At 59.1% G+C, this 22,094-nt stretch overlaps 1 protein-coding gene across 2 annotated transcripts in view; it reads right to left on the reverse strand.

Moving 5' to 3' along the window:
* The window catches only part of cchcr1 (coiled-coil alpha-helical rod protein 1), a 50,862-nt gene that overhangs the window by 26,157 nt on the left and 2,611 nt on the right, over nt 1-22,094 (reverse strand). For both annotated transcript variants that reach the window (XM_088631798.1, XM_088631797.1), the window contains exons 2-10: nt 16,986-17,214; nt 13,523-13,654; nt 7,695-7,854; nt 7,254-7,384; nt 2,044-2,161; nt 1,327-1,437; nt 638-772; nt 245-355; nt 29-135 (exon numbers count right to left, since the gene is read on the reverse strand). In XM_088631798.1, coding sequence (XP_088487924.1) covers nt 29-135; nt 245-355; nt 638-772; nt 1,327-1,437; nt 2,044-2,161; nt 7,254-7,384; nt 7,695-7,854; nt 13,523-13,654; nt 16,986-17,214 — 1,234 coding nt within the window. The remainder of the gene's footprint in view (nt 1-28; nt 136-244; nt 356-637; nt 773-1,326; nt 1,438-2,043; nt 2,162-7,253; nt 7,385-7,694; nt 7,855-13,522; nt 13,655-16,985; nt 17,215-22,094) is intronic.

Genomic DNA, 22,094 nt, shown 5'->3' on the forward strand with positions numbered 1-22,094 from the left:
CTGCCCAGCCATGTTGTTGTTGCCCCACCTGCTCAGCGCCTCCCTCAGCTGCACCAGGGCGCCCTCTGCCTGCTGCCTCTGCTCCTGCAGGCGCTGGCTCTCCTCTCTAACCCGCGCCAGCTCTCTCTCGGCTGTCTGTGAAGCATTGGGAGACACAGCAGAACCACAGAGAAATAGGTCAACCTGTGCTGACTGCTCGGCCCGCCCCCGACCTCCGACCCCTGACCTCTGACCCCTGACCCACCTCTCTCCCCAGTCGCTCCATCTCCAGCTGGGCTCCACGGTCCTGCAGGCTGTGCTGGAGAAGACTGGCCCTCTGTCTCTCTGCCTTCACTTCCTGCTGCAGAGTACAGAGCTGCACAGAGACACACACAGTCACACACAGTCACACACAGTCACACACAGACACACACAGACACACACAGACACACACAGACACACACAGACACACACAGACACACAGACACACAGACACACAGACACGTCCTGCAGGCTGTGCTGGAGAAGACTGTCCCTCTGTCTCTCTGCCTTCACTTCCTGCTGCAGAGTACAGAGCTGCACACAGTCACACACAGTCACACACAGTCACACACAGTCACACACAGTCACACACAGTCACACACAGTCACACACACACCTTGCTGTTGAGCTGCTGCTCCTCTCCTCTCCTCTCCAGCTCCTGAGACCGGAGATGGACCAGCAGCTGGAAAACCTTCTCTCTCCAGCGCCTCAACACAGCTGCACCCGGACTGGAGGAGACACAGCGCTGGGGCTGGGACAGAGGAGACAGGAGACACATCAGGGACACAGCGCTGGGGCTGGGACAGAGGAGACAGGAGACACATCAGGGACAGAGGAGACAGGAGACACATCAGAGAGACAGCGCTGGGGCTTGGACTGCAGCTGTGCAGGGACAGAGGAGACAGGAGACACATCAGGGACACAGCGCTGGGGCTGGGACTGCAGCTGTGCAGGGACAGAGGAGACAGGAGACACATCAGGGACACAGCGCTGGGGCTGGGACAGAGGAGACAGGAGACACATCAGGGACAGAGGAGACAGGAGACACATCAGGGACACAGCGCTGGGGCTGGGACAGAGGAGACAGGAGACACATCAGGGACAGAGGAGACAGGAGACACATCAGTGAGACAGCACTGGGGCTGGGACAGAGGAGACAGGAGACACATCAGAGAGACAGCGCTGGAGCTGGGACTGCAGCTGGGCAGGGACAGAGGAGACAGGAGACACATCAGGGACAGGGGTCAGCAGGCGTGGACGGGGCTCTGGTGTTCCAGGACGGGTCAGAACCGGGCCTGAGCTCACCTGCTCGCCCAGCTCGGCCTCCTGCAGGGCCAGAACATCGCTGAGGGAGTCCAGTCGAACCTTCAGCAGCTCCGCAGTGAGGCTCAGAGTGTCCTTCTCCTCCTGCAGCCTCTGGACAGAGAGAGACGGAGACAGAGAGGACTGCTGTGTCTGGACTGGTTTCCCAGAGAGGACAGGCTGTGCTCCCACTGCCAGCGGGGAGAAATAGAGACAGAGGTGCACTTCCTACTGCACTGTGACAGATACTCTGGGATTAGAGAAACTCAGAAATCTAGTCCCAGAGTTCCCACACCTGCCAGAGTCACAACGGGTCCCCGTCCTACTGGGAGAGGGAGGAGGGAACTCAGCTGAACTGGCAGCCCAGTATGTGATCTCCTGTCCCAGCCTGAGGAACAGTGAGTCTGTCTCCCAATAATAATAATACAGTGTGTGATCTCCTGTCACAGCCTGAGGAACAGTGAGTCTGTCTCCCAATAATGCTCCAGCCGCCTACAGTATATGTCAATATTTTATAATATTTCTTTGTTGTAAATGTCTGTAATATGTCTGTAGATTTTATTTTACTTTCATTTTATGTTTTGTTCCACGTTAATTTGATTATTTTTATTTGCTTTGGCAACACTGATTGTACCCATCGGTCATGCTAATAAAGCACCTTGAATTGAATTGAATTGAGAGTAACACACACACACACACACACACACACACACGCTGTACCTTCAGGGTGCTGGAGGGGTGCCCCCTGTCCTGCTCAGAGTCGGGGTTCTGCTCTCCGATGTACCTCCTCAGGGCCTGCACAGCAGCTGTCTGCTCCTGCAGGGCCTCCCCGGTGTCCCTGCAACACAGTGCACCCTGACCTCTCACTACGGCCCTTCACCCAAAACACCCTGACCTTTCACCTTTCACCTCCATACTGCAATATTCCACCACTGCGCTGCTCTGTGACCTTTCACCCTGCACCCGCACCCCTGTACCACAGCATCACTGTGACCCCTGTACCTCAGCCACAGTGACCCCTGTACCTCAGCTGTATCACAGCATCACTGTGACCCCTGTGCCTCAGCCACACTGTGACCCCTGTACCTCAGCTGTATCACAGCATCACTGTGACCCCTGTGCCTCAGCCACAGTGACCCCTGTACCTCAGCTGTATCACAGCATCACTGTGACCCCTGTATCCCTGTGCCTCAGCCACACTGTGACCCCTGTACCTCAGCTGTACCACAGCATCACTGTGACCCCTGTACCCCTGTACCTCAGCTGTGCCTCAGCCTCACTGTGACCTCTGTACCCCTGTACCTCAGCTGTGCCTCAGCCTCACTGTGACCCCTGTACCCCTGTACCTCAGCCACACTGTGACCCCTGTATCCCTGTACCTCAGCTGTATCACAGCATCACTGTGACCCCTATGCCTCAGCCACACTGTGACCCCTGTACCCCTGTACCTCAGCCTCACTGTGACCCCTGTACCCCTGTACCTCAGCCACACTGTGACCCCTGTATCCCTGTACCTCAGCCTCACTGTGACCCCTGTACCTCAGCTGTGCCTCAGCCTCACTGTGACCCCTGTACCCCTGTACCCCTGTACCTCAGCTGTACCTCAGCCACACTGTGACCCCTGTACCCCTGTACCTCAGCCTCACTGTGACCCCTGTATCCCTGTACCTCAGCCTCACTGTGACCCCTGTATCTCAGCTGTATCACAGCATCACTGTGACCCCTGTGCCTCAGCCACACTGTGACCCCTGTACCTCAGCTGTATCACAGCATCACTGTGACCCCTGTGCCTCAGCCACACTGTGACCCCTGTACCTCCGCTGTACCACAGCATCACTGTGACCCCTGTATCCCTGTACCTCAGCTGTATCACAGCATCACTGTGACCCCTGTACCTCAGCCACACTGTGACCACTGTACCCCTGTGCCTCAGCCACACTGTGACCCCTGTACCCCTGTACCTCAGCTGTACCACAGCATCACTGTGACCCCTGTGCCTCAGCCACACTGTGACCCCTGTACCTCAGGTGTATCACAGCATCACTGTGACCCCTGTACCTCAGCCTCACTGTGACCCCTGTACCCCTGTACCTCAGCTGTATCACAGCATCACTGTGACCCCTGTGCCTCAGCCACAGTGACCCCTGTACCCCTGTACCTCAGCTGTATCACAGCATCACTGTGACCCCTGTATCCCTGTGCCTCAGCCACACTGTGACCCCTGTACCCCTGTACCTCAGCTGTATCACAGCATCACTGTGACCCCTGTACCTCAGCCACAGTGACCCCTGTACCTCAGCTGTATCACAGCATCACTGTGATCCCTGTACCCCTGTGCCTCAGCCACACTGTGACCCCTGTACCTCAGCTGTATCACAGCATCACTGTGACCCCTATGCCTCAGCCACACTGTGACCCCTGTACCTCAGCTGTATCACAGCATCACTGTGACCCCTGTGCCTCAGCCACACTGTGACCCCTGTACCTCAGCTGTATCACAGCATCACTGTGACCCCTGTGCCTCAGCCACAGTGACCCCTGTACCTCAGCTGTATCACAGCATCACTGTGACCCCTGTGCCTCAGCCACAGTGACCCCTGTACCTCAGCTGTATCACAGCATCACTGTGACCCCTGTGCCTCAGCCACACTGTGACCCCTGTACCTCAGCTGTACCACAGCATCACTGTGACCCCTGTACCCCTGTACCTCAGCTGTGCCTCAGCCTCACTGTGACCTCTGTACCCCTGTACCTCAGCTGTGCCTCAGCCTCACTGTGACCCCTGTACCCCTGTACCTCAGCCACACTGTGACCCCTGTATCCCTGTACCTCAGCTGTATCACAGCATCACTGTGACCCCTATGCCTCAGCCACACTGTGACCCCTGTACCCCTGTACCTCAGCCTCACTGTGATCCCTGTACCCCTGTACCTCAGCCACACTGTGACCCCTGTATCCCTGTACCTCAGCCTCACTGTGACCCCTGTACCTCAGCTGTGCCTCAGCCTCACTGTGACCCCTGTACCCCTGTACCCCTGTACCTCAGCTGTACCTCAGCCACACTGTGACCCCTGTACCCCTGTACCTCAGCCTCACTGTGACCCCTGTATCCCTGTACCTCAGCCTCACTGTGACCCCTGTATCTCAGCTGTATCACAGCATCACTGTGACCCCTGTGCCTCAGCCACACTGTGACCCCTGTACCTCAGCTGTACCACAGCATCACTGTGACCCCTGTGCCTCAGCCACACTGTGACCCCTGTACCTCAGCTGTACCACAGCATCACTGTGACCCCTGTACCTCAGCCACAGTGACCCCTGTACCTCAGCTGTATCACAGCATCACTGTGACCCCTGTGCCTCAGCCACACTGTGACCCCTGTACCTCCGCTGTACCACAGCATCACTGTGACCCCTGTATCCCTGTACCTCAGCTGTATCACAGCATCACTGTGACCCCTGTACCTCAGCCACACTGTGACCACTGTACCCCTGTGCCTCAGCCACACTGTGACCCCTGTACCCCTGTACCTCAGCTGTACCACAGCATCACTGTGACCCCTGTGCCTCAGCCACACTGTGACCCCTGTACCTCAGGTGTATCACAGCATCACTGTGACCCCTGTACCTCAGCCTCACTGTGACCCCTGTACCCCTGTACCTCAGCTGTATCACAGCATCACTGTGACCCCTGTACCTCAGCCTCACTGTGACCCCTGTACCCCTATTCCTCAGCTGTACCACAGCATCACTGTGACCCCTGTGCCTCAGCCACACTGTGACCCCTGTACCTCAGCTGTATCACAGCATCACTGTGACCCCTGTGCCTCAGCCACACTGTGACCCCTGTACCTCAGCTGTATCACAGCATCACTGTGACCCCTGTGCCTCAGCCACAGTGACCCCTGTACCCCTGTACCTCAGCTGTATCACAGCATCACTGTGACCCCTGTATCCCTGTGCCTCAGCCACACTGTGACCCCTGTACCCCTGTACCTCAGCTGTATCACAGCATCACTGTGACCCCTGTGCCTCAGCCACACTGTGACCCCTGTACCTCAGCTGTATCACAGCATCACTGTGACCCCTGTGCCTCAGCCACAGTGACCCCTGTACCCCTGTACCTCAGCTGTATCACAGCATCACTGTGATCCCTGTACCCCTGTGCCTCAGCCACACTGTGACCCCTGTACCTCAGCTGTATCACAGCATCACTGTGACCCCTGTGCCTCAGCCACACTGTGACCCCTGTACCTCAGCTGTACCACAGCATCACTGTGACCCCTATGCCTCAGCCACACTGTGACCCCTGTACCTCAGCTGTATCACAGCATCACTGTGACCCCTGTGCCTCAGCCACACTGTGACCCCTGTACCCCTGTACCTCAGCCTCACTGTGACCCCTGTACCCCTGTACCTCAGCTGTGCCTCAGCCTCACTGTGACCCCTGTACCCCTGTACCTCAGCTGTACCACAGCATCACTGTGACCCCTGTACCTCAGCTGTATCACAGCATCACTGTGACCCCTGTGCCTCAGCCACAGTGACCCCTGTACCTCAGCTGTATCACAGCATCACTGTGATCCCTGTACCCCTGTGCCTCAGCCACACTGTGACCCCTGTACCCCTGTGCCTCAGCCACACTGTGACCCCTGTACCCCTGTACCTCAGCTGTATCACAGCATCACTGTGACCCCTGTACCTCAGCCACAGTGACCCCTGTACCTCAGCTGTATCACAGCATCAATGTGACCCCTATGCCTCAGCCACACTGTGACCCCTGTACCTCAGCCTCACTGTGACCCCTGTACCCCTGTACCTCAGCTGTGCCTCAGCCTCACTGTGACCCCTGTACCTCAGCCACACTGTGACCCCTGTATCCCTGTACCTCAGCTGTATCACAGCATCACTGTGACCCCTATGCCTCAGCCACACTGTGACCCCTGTACCCCTGTACCTCAGCCTCAGTGACCCCTGTACCCCTGTACCTCAGCTGTGCCTCAGCCTCACTGTGACCCCTGTACCCCTGTACCTCAGCCACACTGTGACCCCTGTATCCCTGTACCTCAGCCTCACTGTGACCCCTGTACCCCTGTACCTCAGCTGTACCTCAGCCACACTGTGACCCCTGTACCCCTGTACCTCAGCCTCACTGTGACCCCTGTATCCCTGTACCTCAGCCTCACTGTGACCCCTGTATCTCAGCTGTATCACAGCATCACTGTGACCCCTGTGCCTCAGCCACACTGTGACCCCTGTACCTCAGCTGTATCACAGCATCACTGTGACCCCTGTATCCCTGTACCTCAGCCTCACTGTGACCCCTGTATCTCAGCTGTATCACAGCATCACTGTGACCCCTGTGCCTCAGCCACAGTGACCCCTGTACCTCAGCTGTACCACAGCATCACTGTGACCCCTGTATCCCTGTGCCTCAGCCACACTGTGACCCCTGTACCTCAGCTGTACCACAGCATCACTGTGACCCCTGTGCCTCAGCCTCACTGTGACCCCTGTACCTCAGCTGTATCACAGCATCACTGTGACCCCTGTGCCTCAGCCTCACTGTGACCCCTGTATCCCTGTGCCTCAGCCACACTGTGACCCCTGTACCTCAGCTGTACCACAGCATCACTGTGACCCCTGTATCCCTATGCCTCAGCCACACTGTGACCCCTGTACCCCTGTACCTCAGCCTCACTGTGACCCCTGTACCCCTGTACCTCAGCTGTGCCTCAGCCTCACTGTGACCCCTGTACCTCAGCCACACTGTGACCCCTGTATCCCTGTACCTCAGCCTCACTGTGACCCCTGTACCTCAGCTGTGCCTCAGCCTCACTGTGACCCCTGTATCCCTGTACCTCAGCCACACTGTGACCCCTGTACCTCAGCTGTACCTCAGCCTCACTGTGACCCCTGTACCCCTGTACCTCAGCTGCGCCTCCAGCTGCTCCCTCTCCTGCTGGGCCTGCAGCAGCTGGGCCCTGAGCTGGGAGCTGTCCTGCGCTGCAGTGCTGAGGGCGGCCTGCTGGGCGGCGCCGTCGAGCCTCAGTGACTCCAGCTGGGGGAGACAGCAGACAGGCAGTGGGCAGGAGCGCTGGGGCACCCCGGCCTCAGCAACAGGGCTGGGCAGCTTGTTCCCCCCTCCCGCCCCTCTCTGTGTACAGTAGAGCCTCCTGTCCTGACTGAAGGAGCTCACCCAGCTGTGTCTGGAGAGAAGACAGGGTATCGGCTTGTTCCCCCCTCCCACCCCTCTCTGTGTACAGTAGAGCCTCCTGTCCTGACTGGAGGAGCTCACCCAGCTGTGTCTGGAGAGAAGCCAGGGTATCAGCTTGTTCCCCCCTCCCCCCTCTCTCTGTGTAGAGCCCCACCTGTGCCAGCGCCCTGTCCTGCTCCTGCCTGGCCCGGCTCAGCTCTGCCTCAGCCCGGTCTCTCTCCTGGGTCAATACCTCCTGCTGGGCCTGCAGCCTGTCCTGCTCCTGCCTTGCCCGGCTCAGCTCAGACTGGACCTCTTCCAGCTCCTGCTGCAGCCTGAGGGCGGGGAGACAGGAGACACAGCCCAGTGTCCAGCAGGCACACTCTCTCACCTGCAGAGAGCGCCGTCTCTCTGGAGCAGCTCCTGGCTCTGCTGGGCGCTCAGCTCAGGACACACAGGAGAGAGACAGAGACAGGAGACACAGCCCAGTGTCCAGCAGGCACACTCTCTCACCTGCAGAGAGCGCCGTCTCTCTGGAGCAGCTCCTGGCTCTGCTGGGCGCTCAGCTCAGGACACACAGGAGAGAGACAGAGACAGGAGACACAGCCCAGTGTCCAGCAGGCACACTCTCTCACCTGCAGAGAGCGCCGTCTCTCTGGAGCAGCTCCTGGCTCTGCTGGGCGCTCAGCTCAGGACACACAGGAGAGAGACAGAGACAGGAGACACAGCCCAGTGTCCAGCAGGCACACTCTCTCACCTGCAGAGAGCACCGTCTCTCTGGAGCAGCTCCTGGCTCTGCTGGGCGCTCAGCTCAGGACACACAGGAGAGAGACAGAGACAGGAGACACAGCCCAGTGTCCAGCAGGCACACTCTCTCACCTGCAGAGAGCGCCGTCTCTCTGGAGCAGCTCCTGGCTCTGCTGGGCGCTCAGCTCAGGACACACAGGAGAGAGACAGAGACAGGAGACACAGCCCAGTGTCCAGCAGGCACACTCTCTCACCTGCAGAGAGCGCCGTCTCTCTGGAGCAGCTCCTGGCTCTGCTGGGCGCTCAGCTCAGGACACACAGGAGAGAGACAGAGACAGGAGACACAGCCCAGTGTCCAGCAGGCACACTCTCTCACCTGCAGAGAGCGCCGTCTCTCTGGAGCAGCTCCTGGCTCTGCTGGGCGCTCAGCTCAGGACACACAGGAGAGAGACAGAGACAGGAGACACAGCCCAGTGTCCAGCAGGCACACTCTCTCACCTGCAGAGAGCGCCGTCTCTCTGGAGCAGCTCCTGGCTCTGCTGGGCGCTCAGCTCAGGACACACAGGAGAGAGACAGAGACAGGAGACACAGCCCAGTGTCCAGCAGGCACACTCTCTCACCTGCAGAGAGCGCCGTCTCTCTGGAGCAGCTCCTGGCTCTGCTGGGCGCTCAGCTCAGGACACACAGGAGAGAGACAGAGACAGGAGACACAGCCCAGTGTCCAGCAGGCACACTCTCTCACCTGCAGAGAGCGCCGTCTCTCTGGAGCAGCTCCTGGCTCTGCTGGGCGCTCAGCTCAGGACACACAGGAGAGAGACAGAGACAGGAGACACAGCCCAGTGTCCAGCAGGCACACTCTCTCACCTGCAGAGAGCACCGTCTCTCTGGAGCAGCTCCTGGCTCTGCTGGGCGCTCAGCTCAGGACACACAGGAGAGAGACAGAGACAGGAGACACAGCCCAGTGTCCAGCAGGCACACTCTCTCACCTGCAGAGAGCACCGTCTCTCTGGAGCAGCTCCTGGCTCTGCTGGGCGCTCAGCTCAGGACACACAGGAGAGAGACAGAGACAGGAGACACAGCCCAGTGTCCAGCAGGCACACTCTCTCACCTGCAGAGAGCGCCGTCTCTCTGGAGCAGCTCCTGGCTCTGCTGGGCGCTCAGCTCAGGACACACAGGAGAGAGACAGAGACAGGAGACACAGCCCAGTGTCCAGCAGGCACACTCTCTCACCTGCAGAGAGCGCCGTCTCTCTGGAGCAGCTCCTGGCTCTGCTGGGCGCTCAGCTCAGGACACACAGGAGAGAGACAGAGACAGGAGACACAGCCCAGTGTCCAGCAGGCACACTCTCTCACCTGCAGAGAGCGCCGTCTCTCTGGAGCAGCTCCTGGCTCTGCTGGCCGCTCAGCTCAGGACACACAGGAGAGAGACAGAGACAGGAGACACAGCCCAGTGTCCAGCAGGCACACTCTCTCACCTGCAGAGAGCGCCGTCTCTCTGGAGCAGCTCCTGGCTCTGCTGGGCGCTCAGCTCAGGACACACAGGAGAGAGACAGAGACAGGAGACACAGCCCAGTGTCCAGCAGGCACACTCTCTCACCTGCAGAGAGCGCCGTCTCTCTGGAGCAGCTCCTGGCTCTGCTGGGCGCTCAGCTCAGGACACACAGGAGAGAGACAGAGACAGGAGACACAGCCCAGTGTCCAGCAGGCACACTCTCTCACCTGCAGAGAGCGCCGTCTCTCTGGAGCAGCTCCTGGCTCTGCTGGGCGCTCAGCTCAGGACACACAGGAGAGAGACAGAGACAGGAGACACAGCCCAGTGTCCAGCAGGCACACTCTCTCACCTGCAGAGAGCGCCGTCTCTCTGGAGCAGCTCCTGGCTCTGCTGGGCGCTCAGCTCAGGACACACAGGAGAGAGACAGAGACAGGAGACACAGCCCAGTGTCCAGCAGGCACACTCTCTCACCTGCAGAGAGCGCCGTCTCTCTGGAGCAGCTCCTGGCTCTGCTGGGCGCTCAGCTCAGGACACACAGGAGAGAGACAGAGACAGGAGACACAGCCCAGTGTCCAGCAGGCACACTCTCTCACCTGCAGAGAGCGCCGTCTCTCTGGAGCAGCTCCTGGCTCTGCTGGGCGCTCAGCTCAGGACACACAGGAGAGAGACAGAGACAGGAGACACAGCCCAGTGTCCAGCAGGCACACTCTCTCACCTGCAGAGAGCGCCGTCTCTCTGGAGCAGCTCCTGGCTCTGCTGGGCGCTCAGCTCAGGACACACAGGAGAGAGACAGAGACAGGAGACACAGCCCAGTGTCCAGCAGGCACACTCTCTCACCTGCAGAGAGCGCCGTCTCTCTGGAGCAGCTCCTGGCTCTGCTGGGCGCTCAGCTCAGGACACACAGGAGAGAGACAGAGACAGGAGACACAGCCCAGTGTCCAGCAGGCACACTCTCTCACCTGCAGAGAGCGCCGTCTCTCTGGAGCAGCTCCTGGCTCTGCTGGGCGCTCAGCTCAGGACACACAGGAGAGAGACAGAGACAGGAGACACAGCCCAGTGTCCAGCAGGCACACTCTCTCACCTGCAGAGAGCGCCGTCTCTCTGGAGCAGCTCCTGGCTCTGCTGGGCGCTCAGCTCAGGACACACAGGAGAGAGACAGAGACAGGAGACACAGCCCAGTGTCCAGCAGGCACACTCTCTCACCTGCAGAGAGCGCCGTCTCTCTGGAGCAGCTCCTGGCTCTGCTGGGCGCTCAGCTCAGGACACACAGGAGAGAGACAGAGACAGGAGACACAGCCCAGTGTCCAGCAGGCACACTCTCTCACCTGCAGAGAGCGCCGTCTCTCTGGAGCAGCTCCTGGCTCTGCTGGGCGCTCAGCTCAGGACACACAGGAGAGAGACAGAGACAGGAGACACAGCCCAGTGTCCAGCAGGCACACTCTCTCACCTGCAGAGAGCGCCGTCTCTCTGGAGCAGCTCCTGGCTCTGCTGGCCGCTCAGCTCAGGACACACAGGAGAGAGACAGAGACAGGAGACACAGCCCAGTGTCCAGCAGGCACACTCTCTCACCTGCAGAGAGCGCCGTCTCTCTGGAGCAGCTCCTGGCTCTGCTGGCCGCTCAGCTCAGGACACACAGGAGAGAGACAGAGACAGGAGACACAGCCCAGTGTCCAGCAGGCACACTCTCTCACCTGCAGAGAGCGCCGTCTCTCTGGAGCAGCTCCTGGCTCTGCTGGGCGCTCAGCTCAGGACACACAGGAGAGAGACAGAGACAGGAGACACAGCCCAGTGTCCAGCAGGCACACTCTCTCACCTGCAGAGAGCGCCGTCTCTCTGGAGCAGCTCCTGGCTCTGCTGGGCGCTCAGCTCAGGACACACAGGAGAGAGACAGAGACAGGAGACACAGCCCAGTGTCCAGCAGGCACACTCTCTCACCTGCAGAGAGCGCCGTCTCTCTGGAGCAGCTCCTGGCTCTGCTGGGCGCTCAGCTCAGGACACACAGGAGAGAGACAGAGACAGGAGACACAGCCCAGTGTCCAGCAGGCACACTCTCTCACCTGCAGAGAGCGCCGTCTCTCTGGAGCAGCTCCTGGCTCTGCTGGCCGCTCAGCTCAGGACACACAGGAGAGAGACAGAGACAGGAGACACAGCCCAGTGTCCAGCAGGCACACTCTCTCACCTGCAGAGAGCGCCGTCTCTCTGGAGCAGCTCCTGGCTCTGCTGGGCGCTCAGCTCAGGACACACAGGAGAGAGACAGAGACAGGAGACACAGCCCAGTGTCCAGCAGGCACACTCTCTCACCTGCAGAGAGCGCCGTCTCTCTGGAGCAGCTCCTGGCTCTGCTGGGCGCTCAGCTCAGGACACACAGGAGAGAGACAGAGACAGGAGACACAGCCCAGTGTCCAGCAGGCACACTCTCTCACCTGCAGAGAGCGCCGTCTCTCTGGAGCAGCTCCTGGCTCTGCTGGCCGCTCAGCTCAGGACACACAGGAGAGAGACAGAGACAGGAGACACAGCCCAGTGTCCAGCAGGCACACTCTCTCACCTGCAGAGAGCGCCGTCTCTCTGGAGCAGCTCCTGGCTCTGCTGGGCGCTCAGCTCAGGACACACAGGAGAGAGACAGAGACAGGAGACACAGCCCAGTGTCCAGCAGGCACACTCTCTCACCTGCAGAGAGCGCCGTCTCTCTGGAGCAGCTCCTGGCTCTGCTGGGCGCTCAGCTCAGGACACACAGGAGAGAGACAGAGACAGGAGACACAGCCCAGTGTCCAGCAGGCACACTCTCTCACCTGCAGAGAGCGCCGTCTCTCTGGAGCAGCTCCTGGCTCTGCTGGGCGCTCAGCTCAGGACACACAGGAGAGAGACAGAGACAGGAGACACAGCCCAGTGTCCAGCAGGCACACTCTCTCACCTGCAGAGAGCGCCGTCTCTCTGGAGCAGCTCCTGGCTCTGCTGGGCGCTCAGCTCAGGACACACAGGAGAGAGACAGAGACAGGAGACACAGCCCAGTGTCCAGCAGGCACACTCTCTCACCTGCAGAGAGCGCCGTCTCTCTGGAGCAGCTCCTGGCTCTGCTGGCCGCTCAGCTCAGGACACACAGGAGAGAGACAGAGACAGGAGACACAGCCCAGTGTCCAGCAGGCACACTCTCTCACCTGCAGAGAGCGCCGTCTCTCTGGAGCAGCTCCTGGCTCTGCTGGCCGCTCAGCTCAGGACACACAGGAGAGAGACAGAGACAGGAGACACAGCCCAGTGTCCAGCAGGCACACTCTCTCACCTGCAGAGAGCGCCGTCTCTCTGGAGCAGCTCCTGGCTCTGCTGGGCGCTCAGCTCAGGACACACAGGAGAGAGACAGAGACAGGAGACACAGCCCAGTGTCCAGCAGGCACACTCTCTCACCTGCAGAGAGCGCCGTCTCTCTGGAGCAGCTCCTGGCTCTGCTGGGCGCTCAGCTCAGGACACACAGGAGAGAGACAGAGACAGGAGACACAGCCCAGTGTCCAGCAGGCACACTCTCTCACCTGCAGAGAGCGCCGTCTCTCTGGAGCAGCTCCTGGCTCTGCTGGCCGCTCAGCTCAGGACACACAGGAGAGAGACAGAGACAGGAGACACAGCCCAGTGTCCAGCAGGCACACTCTCTCACCTGCAGAGAGCGCCGTCTCTCTGGAGCAGCTCCTGGCTCTGCTGGCCGCTCAGCTCAGGACACACAGGAGAGAGACAGAGACAGGAGACACAGCCCAGTGTCCAGCAGGCACACTCTCTCACCTGCAGAGAGCGCCGTCTCTCTGGAGCAGCTCCTGGCTCTGCTGGGCGCTCAGGTCCCTCAGGGCCTCCAGCTGCCCCCACCGGCCAGCAGGGGGCGCCTCTGGGGAGACTCCCCTCTCCCTGTCCAGAGACCTGGGGCAACAGAGGGCAGTCTGAGCACCCCGAGAGTCTGCACCTCAATAACACCCCCGAGAGTCTGCACCTCAATAACACCCCGAGAGTCTGCACCTCAATAACACCCCCGAGAGTCTGCACCTCAAGAACACCCCGAGAGTCTGCACCCCAATAACACCCCCGAGAGTCTGCACCTCAATAACACCCCGAGAGTCTGCACCCCAATAACACCCCCGAGAGTCTGCACCTCAATAACACCCCGAGAGTCTGCACCTCAATAACACCCCGAGAGTCTGCACCCCAATAACACCCCGAGAGTCTGCACCCCCACCTACACCCCCGAGAGTCTGCACCTCAATAACACCCCGAGAGTCTGCACCTCAATAACACCCCCGAGAGTCTGCACCCCAATAACACCCCGAGAGTCTGCACCCCCACCTACACCCCCGAGAGTCTGCACCTCAATAACACCCCGAGAGTCTGCACCTCAATAACACCCCCGAGAGTCTGCACCTCAATAACACCCCGAGAGTCTGCACCCTCACCTACACCCCCGAGAGTCTGGACCTCAATAACACCCCGAGAGTCTGCACCCCCACCTACACCCCCGAGAGTCTGCACCTCAATAACACCCCGAGAGTCTGCACCTCAATAACACCCCCGAGAGTCTGCACCTCAATAACACCCCCGAGAGTCTGCACCCCCACCTACACCCCCGAGAGTCTGCACCCCAATAACACCCCGAGAGTCTGCACCCCCACCTACACCCCCGAGAGTCTGCACCTCAATAACACCCCCGAGAGTCTGCACCTCAAGAACACCCCGAGAGTCTGCACCCCAATAACACCCCCGAGAGTCTGCACCTCAATAACACCCCGAGAGTCTGCACCTCAATAACACCCCGAGAGTCTGCACCCCAATAACACCCCCGAGAGTCTGCACCTCAATAACACCCCGAGAGTCTGCACCTCAATAACACCCCCGAGAGTCTGCACCCCCACCTACACCCCCGAGAGTCTGCACCTCAATAACACCCCGAGAGTCTGCACCTCAATAACACCCCCGAGAGTCTGCACCTCAAGAACACCCCGAGAGTCTGCACCCCAATAACACCCCCGAGAGTCTGCACCTCAATAACACCCCGAGAGTCTGCACCCCAATAACACCCCCGAGAGTCTGCACCCCAATAACACCCCCGAGAGTCTGCACCTCAATAACACCCCGAGAGTCTGCACCTCAATAACACCCCGAGAGTCTGCACCCCAATAACACCCCCGAGAGTCTGCACCTCAATAACACCCCGAGAGTCTGCACCCCAATAACACCCCCGAGAGTCTGCACCCCCACCTACACCCCCGAGAGTCTGCACCTCAATAACACCCCGAGAGTCTGCACCCCCACCTACACCCCCGAGAGTCTGCACCTCAATAACACCCCCGAGAGTCTGCACCCCCACCTACACCCCCGAGAGTCTGCACCTCAATAACACCCCCGAGAGTCTGCACCCCCACCTACACCCCCGAGAGTCTGCACCTCAATAACACCCCCGAGAGTCTGCACCTCAATAACACCCCGAGAGTCTGCACCCCCACCTACACCCCCGAGAGTCTGCACCTCAATAACACCCCGAGAGTCTGCACCTCAATAACACCCCGAGAGTCTGCACCCTCACCTACACCCCCGAGACTCTGCACCCCAATAACACCCCCGAGAGTCTGCACCTCAATAACACCCCGAGAGTCTGCACCCCCACCTACACCCCCGAGAGTCTGCACCTCAATAACACCCCCGGGAGTCTGCACCTCAATAACACCCCCGGGAGTCTGCACTTCAATAACACCCCCGAGAGTCTGCACCCCCACCTACACCCCCGAGAGTCTGCACCTCAATAACACCCCGAGAGTCTGCACCCCCACCTACACCCCCGAGAGTCTGCACCTCAATAACACCCCCGAGAGTCTGCACCCCCACCTACACCCCCGAGAGTCTGCACCTCAATAACACCCCGAGAGTCTGCACCCTCACCTACACCCCCGAGAGTCTGCACCCCCACCTACACCCCCGAGAGTCTGCACCTCAATAACACCCCCGAGAGTCTGCACCTCAATAACACCCCGAGAGTCTGCACCCCCACCTACACCCCCGAGAGTCTGCACCTCAATAACACCCCCGAGAGTCTGCACCTCAGTAACACCCCGAGAGTCTGCACCTCAATAACACCCCGAGAGTCTGCACCCCCACCTACACCCCCGAGAGTCTGCACCTCAATAACACCCCCGAGAGTCTGCACCTCAATAACACCCCCGAGAGTCTGCACCCCCACCTACACCCCCGAGAGTCTGCACCTCAATAACACCCCCGAGAGTCTGCACCCCCACCTACACCCCCGAGAGTCTGCACCCCAATAACACCCCCGAGAGTCTGCACCTCAATAACACCCCCGAGAGTCTGCACCCCCACCTACACCCCCGAGAGTCTGCACCCCCACCTACACCCCCGAGAGTCTGCACCTCAATAACATCCCGAGAGTCTGCACCCCCACCTACACCCCCGAGAGTCTGCACCTCAATAACACCCCCGAGAGTCTGCACCCCCACCTACACCCCCGAGAGTCTGCACCTCAATAACACCCCCGAGAGTCTGCACCCCCACCTACACCCCCGAGAGTCTGCACCTCAATAACACCCCGAGAGTCTGCACCCCCACCTACACCCCCGAGAGTCTGCACCTCAATAACACCCCCGAGAGTCTGCACCCTCACCTACACCCCCGAGAGTCTGCACCTCAATAACACCCCGAGAGTCTGCACCCCCACCTACACCCCAGAGAGTCTACACCTCAATAACACCCCGAGAGTCTGCACCCCCACCTACACCCCCGAGAGTCTGCACCTCAATAACACCCCGAGAGTCTGCACCCCCACCTACACCCCCGAGAGTCTGCACCTCAATAACACCCCGAGAGTCTGCACCCCCACCTACACCCCCGAGAGTCTGCACCCCAGTAACACCCCGAGAGTCTGCACCTCAATAACACCCCCGAGAGTCTGCACCCCCACCTACACCCCCGAGAGTCTACACCTCAATAACACCCCGAGAGTCTGCACCCCAATAACACCCCGAGAGTCTGCACCCCCACCTACACCCCCGAGAGTCTGCACCCCCACCTACACCCCCGAGAGTCTGCACCCCAATAACACCCCGAGAGTCTGCACCTCAATAACACCCCGAGAGTCTGCACCCTCACCTACACCCCCGAGAGTCTGCGCCCCAGTAACACCCCGAGAGTCTGCGCCCCAGTAACACCCCGAGAGTCTGCACCCCAGTAACACCCCGAGAGTCTGCTGTACCTGCTCCGAGCTGCTCTGTCTCCCTGCAGCAGCTCTGTCCTGCCCTGGTCCTGGTTCCGGTTCCGGTTCTGCTCCTGGATCTGGTGCCGCAGCTCCTGGATCTCCTGCTGGGCCTGAGCCAGCGCCCCAGAGGGGACCCCCCGGGACAGGGGCACCCCAGTGCCCCCCGACACCAGCCCAGGGGTCACAGTGAAGTGTGAAGGAGGAACCAGGACACTGGAGAGGTCAGCTGGGAGGAGAGAGCTTCATCATCATCACTGACCAACACAGAGACAGGAGAGGAGACACAGCGACACACAGAGACAGGAGAGCAGCAGGACGAGAGGAGACACAGAGAGACAGGAGAGCAGCAGGACAGTGAAGTGTGAAGGAGGAACCAGGACACTGGAGAGGTCAGCTGGGAGGAGAGAGCTTCATCATCATCACTGACCAACACAGAGACAGGAGAGGAGACACAGCGACACACAGAGACAGGAGAGCAGCAGGACGAGAGGAGACACAGAGAGACAGGAGAGCAGCAGGACAGTGAAGTGTGAAGGAGGAACCAGGACACTGGAGAGGTCAGCTGGGAGGAGAGAGCTTCATCATCATCACTGACCAACACAGAGACAGGAGAGGAGACACAGCGACACACAGAGACAGGAGAGCAGCAGGACGAGAGGAGACACAGAGAGACAGGAGAGCAGCAGGACAGTGAAGTGTGAAGGAGGAACCAGGACACTGGAGAGGTCAGCTGGGAGGAGAGAGCTTCATCATCATCACTGACCAACACAGAGACAGGAGAGGAGACACAGCGACACACAGAGACAGGAGAGCAGCAGGACGAGAGGAGACACAGAGAGACAGGAGAGCAGCAGGACAGTGAAGTGTGAAGGAGGAACCAGGACACTGGAGAGGTCAGCTGGGAGGAGAGAGCTTCATCATCATCACTGACCAACACAGAGACAGGAGAGGAGACACAGCGACACACAGAGACAGGAGAGCTGCAGGACGAGAGGAGACACCGAGTGACAGGAGAGCAGCAGGACGAGAGGAGACAGAGTGACAGGAGAGCAGCAGGACGAGAGGAGACAGAGTGACAGGAGAGCAGCAGGACGAGAGGAGACAGAGAGACAGGAGAGCAGCAGGACGAGAGGAGACACAGAGAGACAGGAGAGCAGCAGGACAGTGAAGTGTGAAGGAGGAACCAGGACACTGGAGAGGTCAGCTGGGAGGAGAGAGCTTCATCATCATCACTGACCAACACAGAGACAGGAGAGGAGACACAGCGACACACAGAGACAGGAGAGCAGCAGGACGAGAGGAGACACAGAGAGACAGGAGAGCAGCAGGACAGTGAAGTGTGAAGGAGGAACCAGGACACTGGAGAGGTCAGCTGGGAGGAGAGAGCTTCATCATCATCACTGACCAACACAGAGACAGGAGAGGAGACACAGCGACACACAGAGACAGGAGAGCAGCAGGACGAGAGGAGACACAGAGAGACAGGAGAGCAGCAGGACAGTGAAGTGTGAAGGAGGAACCAGGACACTGGAGAGGTCAGCTGGGAGTAGAGAGCTTCATCATCATCACTGACCAACACAGAGACAGGAGAGGAGACACAGCGACACACAGAGACAGGAGAGCAGCAGGACGAGAGGAGACACCGAGTGACAGGAGAGCCGCAGGACAGTGAAGTGTGAAGGAGGAACCAGGACACTGGAGAGGTCAGCTGGGAGGAGAGAGCTTCATCATCATCACTGACCAACACAGAGACAGGAGAGGAGACACAGCGACACACAGAGACAGGAGAGCTGCAGGACGAGAGGAGACAGAGAGACAGGAGAGCAGCAGGACGAGAGGAGACAGAGTGACAGGAGAGCAGCAGGACGAGAGGAGACACAGTGACAGGAGAGCCGGAGGACGAGAGGAGACACAGTGACAGAGAGACAGGAGAGCAGCAGGACGAGAGGAGACAGAGAGACAGGAGAGCAGCAGGACGAGAGGAGACAGAGACAGGAGAGCAGCAGGACGAGAGGAGACAGAGTGACAGGAGAGCAGCAGGACGAGAGGAGACAGAGAGACAGGAGAGCAGCAGGCGAGAGGAGACACAGAGACAGGAGAGCAGCAGGACAGTGAAGTGTGAAGGAGGAACCAGGACACTGGAGAGGTCAGCTGGGAGGAGAGAGCTTCATCATCATCACTGACCAACACAGAGACAGGAGAGGAGACACAGCGACACACAGAGACAGGAGAGCAGCAGGACGAGAGGAGACACAGAGAGACAGGAGAGCCGCAGGACGAGAGGAGACAGAGTGACAGGAGAGCAGCAGGACGAGAGGAGACAGAGTGACAGGAGAGCAGCAGGACGAGAGGAGACAGAGTGACAGGAGAGCAGCAGGACGAGAGGAGACAGAGAGACAGGAGAGCAGCAGGACGAGAGGAGACACAGAGAGACAGGAGAGCAGCAGGACAGTGAAGTGTGAAGGAGGAACCAGGACACTGGAGAGGTCAGCTGGGAGGAGAGAGCTTCATCATCATCACTGACCAACACAGAGACAGAAGAGGAGACACAGCGACACACAGAGACAGGAGAGCAGCAGGACGAGAGGAGACACAGAGAGACAGGAGAGCCGCAGGACAGTGAAGTGTGAAGGAGGAACCAGGACACTGGAGAGGTCAGCTGGGAGGAGAGAGCTTCATCATCATCACTGACCAACACAGAGACAGGAGAGGAGACACAGCGACACACAGAGACAGGAGAGCAGCAGGACGAGAGGAGACACCGAGAGACAGGAGAGCAGCAGGACAGTGAAGTGTGAAGGAGGAACCAGGACACTGGAGAGGTCAGCTGGGAGGAGAGAGCTTCATCATCATCACTGACCAACACAGAGACAGGAGAGGAGACACAGCGACACACAGAGACAGGAGAGCAGCAGGACGAGAGGAGACACAGAGAGACAGGAGAGCAGCAGGACAGTGAAGTGTGAAGGAGGAACCAGGACACTGGAGAGGTCAGCTGGGAGGAGAGAGCTTCATCATCATCACTGACCAACACAGAGACAGGAGAGGAGACACAGCGACACACAGAGACAGGAGAGCAGCAGGACGAGAGGAGACACAGAGAGACAGGAGAGCAGCAGGACAGTGAAGTGTGAAGGAGGAACCAGGACACTGGAGAGGTCAGCTGGGAGGAGAGAGCTTCATCATCATCACTGACCAACACAGAGACAGGAGAGGAGACACAGCGACACACAGAGACAGGAGAGCAGCAGGACGAGAGGAGACACAGAGAGACAGGAGAGCAGCAGGACAGTGAAGTGTGAAGGAGGAACCAGGACACTGGAGAGGTCAGCTGGGAGGAGAGAGCTTCATCATCATCACTGACCAACACAGAGACAGGAGAGGAGACACAGCGACACACAGAGACAGGAGAGCAGCAGGACGAGAGGAGACACAGAGAGACAGGAGAGCAGCAGGACAGTGAAGTGTGAAGGAGGAACCAGGACACTGGAGAGGTCAGCTGGGAGGAGAGAGCTTCATCATCATCACTGACCAACACAGAGACAGGAGAGGAGACACAGCGACACACAGAGACAGGAGAGCTGCAGGACGAGAGGAGACACCGAGTGACAGGAGAGCAGCAGGACGAGAGGAGACAGAGTGACAGGAGAGCAGCAGGACGAGAGGAGACAGAGTGACAGGAGAGCAGCAGGACGAGAGGAGACAGAGAGACAGGAGAGCAGCAGGACGAGAGGAGACACAGAGAGACAGGAGAGCAGCAGGACAGTGAAGTGTGAAGGAGGAACCAGGACACTGGAGAGGTCAGCTGGGAGGAGAGAGCTTCATCATCATCACTGACCAACACAGAGACAGGAGAGGAGACACAGCGACACACAGAGACAGGAGAGCAGCAGGACGAGAGGAGACACAGAGAGACAGGAGAGCAGCAGGACAGTGAAGTGTGAAGGAGGAACCAGGACACTGGAGAGGTCAGCTGGGAGGAGAGAGCTTCATCATCATCACTGACCAACACAGAGACAGGAGAGGAGACACAGCGACACACAGAGACAGGAGAGCAGCAGGACGAGAGGAGACACAGAGAGACAGGAGAGCAGCAGGACAGTGAAGTGTGAAGGAGGAACCAGGACACTGGAGAGGTCAGCTGGGAGGAGAGAGCTTCATCATCATCACTGACCAACACAGAGACAGGAGAGGAGACACAGCGACACACAGAGACAGGAGAGCAGCAGGACGAGAGGAGACACAGAGAGACAGGAGAGCAGCAGGACAGTGAAGTGTGAAGGAGGAACCAGGACACTGGAGAGGTCAGCTGGGAGGAGAGAGCTTCATCATCATCACTGACCAACACAGAGACAGGAGAGGAGACACAGCGACACACAGAGACAGGAGAGCAGCAGGACGAGAGGAGACACAGAGAGACAGGAGAGCAGCAGGACAGTGAAGTGTGAAGGAGGAACCAGGACACTGGAGAGGTCAGCTGGGAGGAGAGAGCTTCATCATCATCACTGACCAACACAGAGACAGGAGAGGAGACACAGCGACACACAGAGACAGGAGAGCAGCAGGACGAGAGGAGACACAGAGAGACAGGAGAGCAGCAGGACAGTGAAGTGTGAAGGAGGAACCAGGACACTGGAGAGGTCAGCTGGGAGGAGAGAGCTTCATCATCATCACTGACCAACACAGAGACAGGAGAGGAGACACAGCGACACACAGAGACAGGAGAGCAGCAGGACGAGAGGAGACACAGAGAGACAGGAGAGCAGCAGGACAGTGAAGTGTGAAGGAGGAACCAGGACACTGGAGAGGTCAGCTGGGAGTAGAGAGCTTCATCATCATCACTGACCAACACAGAGACAGGAGAGGAGACACAGCGACACACAGAGACAGGAGAGCAGCAGAACGAGAGGAGACACCGAGTGACAGGAGAGCCGCAGGACAGTGAAGTGTGAAGGAGGAACCAGGACACTGGAGAGGTCAGCTGGGAGGAGAGAGCTTCATCATCATCACTGACCAACACAGAGACAGGAGAGGAGACACAGCGACACACAGAGACAGGAGAGCTGCAGGACGAGAGGAGACAGAGAGACAGGAGAGCAGCAGGAC

Source organism: Lepisosteus platostomus, chromosome 5 (genome assembly GCF_059453375.1).
Source record: "Lepisosteus platostomus isolate fLepPlt1 chromosome 5, fLepPlt1.hap1, whole genome shotgun sequence".
NCBI classification, from domain to species: domain Eukaryota; kingdom Metazoa; phylum Chordata; class Actinopteri; order Semionotiformes; family Lepisosteidae; genus Lepisosteus; species Lepisosteus platostomus.